The sequence below is a fragment of the Sphaeroforma arctica genome (assembly GCF_001186125.1).
Source record: "Sphaeroforma arctica JP610 unplaced genomic scaffold supercont1.775, whole genome shotgun sequence".
Lineage (NCBI taxonomy): Eukaryota > Ichthyosporea > Ichthyophonida > Sphaeroforma > Sphaeroforma arctica.
In genome coordinates, this window is record NW_014039783.1 from 1 (window position 1) to 2246 (window position 2246).

Consider the following 2246-nt stretch of genomic DNA (forward strand, 5'->3'; position numbering starts at 1 on the left):
GGATGTATGTACGTATGTATGTATATATGTATGTATGTAAGTATGTATGTATGTATGTAAGTATGTATATATATATATATATATATATATATATATATACTTATATACATATATATATTCATATATATATATAATATATATATATATATATATATATATATATATANATATACATATATATATATATATATATATATATATATATATAATAGATGCATTTATTTATATATATATATATATATATATATTAGATGTACTTATAAGATGTTACATTGGTGTTGTGTGTGCATATAGATGAATATGCAAATATACTCATATTCATGATGTGATATACCGATACATATATCATATTTCTGTTCGTTTGTGAATTTATGGTAACTATCACGGCATATTTTCAAATGAATCCTCCTTGCAATCAGGGTACTTACCTCCGTTTGGGCCCAGCCCGAGGTTATCCATAACATCTTCTAATGTAATCAAATCGTGGATTGATACCGCACACTCATATGGAATATTATCATTTGCGGGATCTAGGTTTACTATCACACAAGTACGCCCTGCGGACACCAAAAAGTCGCGCATGCCTTGACAGTATGTGGTCTTGCCGGACCCTGGTGGCCCGATCACTAACTGAGAAAACGCCATTTGATACTACCTTACGTTCTATTTGTAATTGTATTTCTATTTGTAAGTGTCAGTGGTGTAGCTGTAGATTTCTGTATGCGAGTGCTTTATACACTTAGTGTGACATCTATCTCAGGACTATGTCTGCTATCAGTTCCTATACACACATACAAACACAACAAATAAAAGTATGAATTGTACATACATGATATTTGAGACAAAAAGTGATTACGCCAAACGCGTCACGCGTGGGCCTCTGGATAATCCACCAATCAGATTTGATATTGAGAACGCATTGTGTGCTCTGGTATTTTTATTAATAAAAAAATTATGTTCCGAGTCTGACTCGCAGTCCATCAGCTGTCCAGCAGCCAGCCTCAGTCTGGTGGTGCCTCACCCCATCGAGCGAGGCATAGCCTATAGAGACATTATGTTTATTTAGTGCCCAATAATGCACATTTAGTGTATGTTAATCTGATACCATCTTCCCCAGCCCGTACCATTGTCAGGGACTATCGACTGCACGCGATTGATATAAAAGACATCAGTGGTACAGATATACGCCACAAGCATACGTCGACACTGAATATCACAAACACACTATTACAGTTAAACCCTGAAACGTACAATACATACCCTCAAGATGGTGAAGGCATGGATTCACGACAATGATCAGACCATTGACCAGCGGGAGCTGCACCAAAGGACACCCAACGTGGAGGTGTCTTTGGCACAGTTGGAGAAGGTTGGTGTTTTGTACTGGAGTATCACAGACGAGGAAAAGATTGACGAGATTTGCAAAGAAAGGAACTACAAGAATAGAGACGAGGTCTGTCTCTATGTGAATGATACGATCCTGTATAATTTTGGCTTTGCTGTGTGATTTCGGTGCAAGGTGGAGTGATGGTAGTTTGTTAGTATGCCAAACGAGTGCCCGATATACGCGAGGTGGAATGTATCTGAGCGTTAAATCGGCCCTCATTGGTGGCTTAGGAATTCAGATATGTTCGCAGCGTCAGTGCTCGTTGCAAATCCCAAGGGTTTACCACATGCTGATGGTGGCGCAATCGTACTTGCTCTTTATCTCTGTGTGATCAGAAGTGCACAAAAGTATCTAAATATATCTATTTATTTATTCGCATACAACTATCTTGCTGACAGATAGTTTTAGTTTCTTGTTGTATATATGATCACATATTGTCTACTTTGTTTGCTATAGAAAATTGGTTTCATCGTTCACGAGTGTTTTTCAATAATATTACAGTCTTTCTTCGGTATATACCTATTCTTGTGTAATTTTGACCCGAAGAAAATATTCACGTACGAAAATGTGAATGTGGACATGATGTATATAGGTGAATACATCTACGAATAGTAACGTGCATACGTATATATGTTTATAAATATGAACCTATATATATATATATATATATATATATACATGCATGCATATATATATGTATATGTATAAATACATGTTCATATATTTTTATGTATATGTATATACGTATATATATATATATATATGTGTGTGCTTGTGTGTGCATATATATATATATATATATATGTATGTGTGTGTGTATATATACATGTTCATATATGTATCTGTGTATGTATATACG

The 2246-nt window shown here is 34.9% G+C and overlaps 2 protein-coding genes across 2 annotated transcripts in view; one reads left to right on the forward strand and one right to left on the reverse strand.

Moving 5' to 3' along the window:
• Positions 1 to 428: 428 nt before the first annotated feature.
• Positions 429 to 782, reverse strand: SARC_08524 (hypothetical protein; the record flags this gene model as incomplete). The annotated part of the gene is made up of 1 exon (XM_014297494.1): positions 429 to 782. A coding segment is annotated over exon 1 (217 nt), but the record flags the coding sequence as incomplete, so codon positions are not given.
• A 316-nt stretch (positions 783 to 1098) lies between these two features.
• SARC_08525 (1,2-dihydroxy-3-keto-5-methylthiopentene dioxygenase) overlaps positions 1099 to 2246 on the forward strand; it is a 3663-nt gene continuing 2515 nt past the window's right edge. Inside the window, exon 1 of the mRNA XM_014297495.1 lies at positions 1099 to 1453. Coding sequence (XP_014152970.1) covers positions 1268 to 1453 — 186 coding nt within the window. The 5' untranslated portion in view covers positions 1099 to 1267. The remainder of the gene's footprint in view (positions 1454 to 2246) is intronic.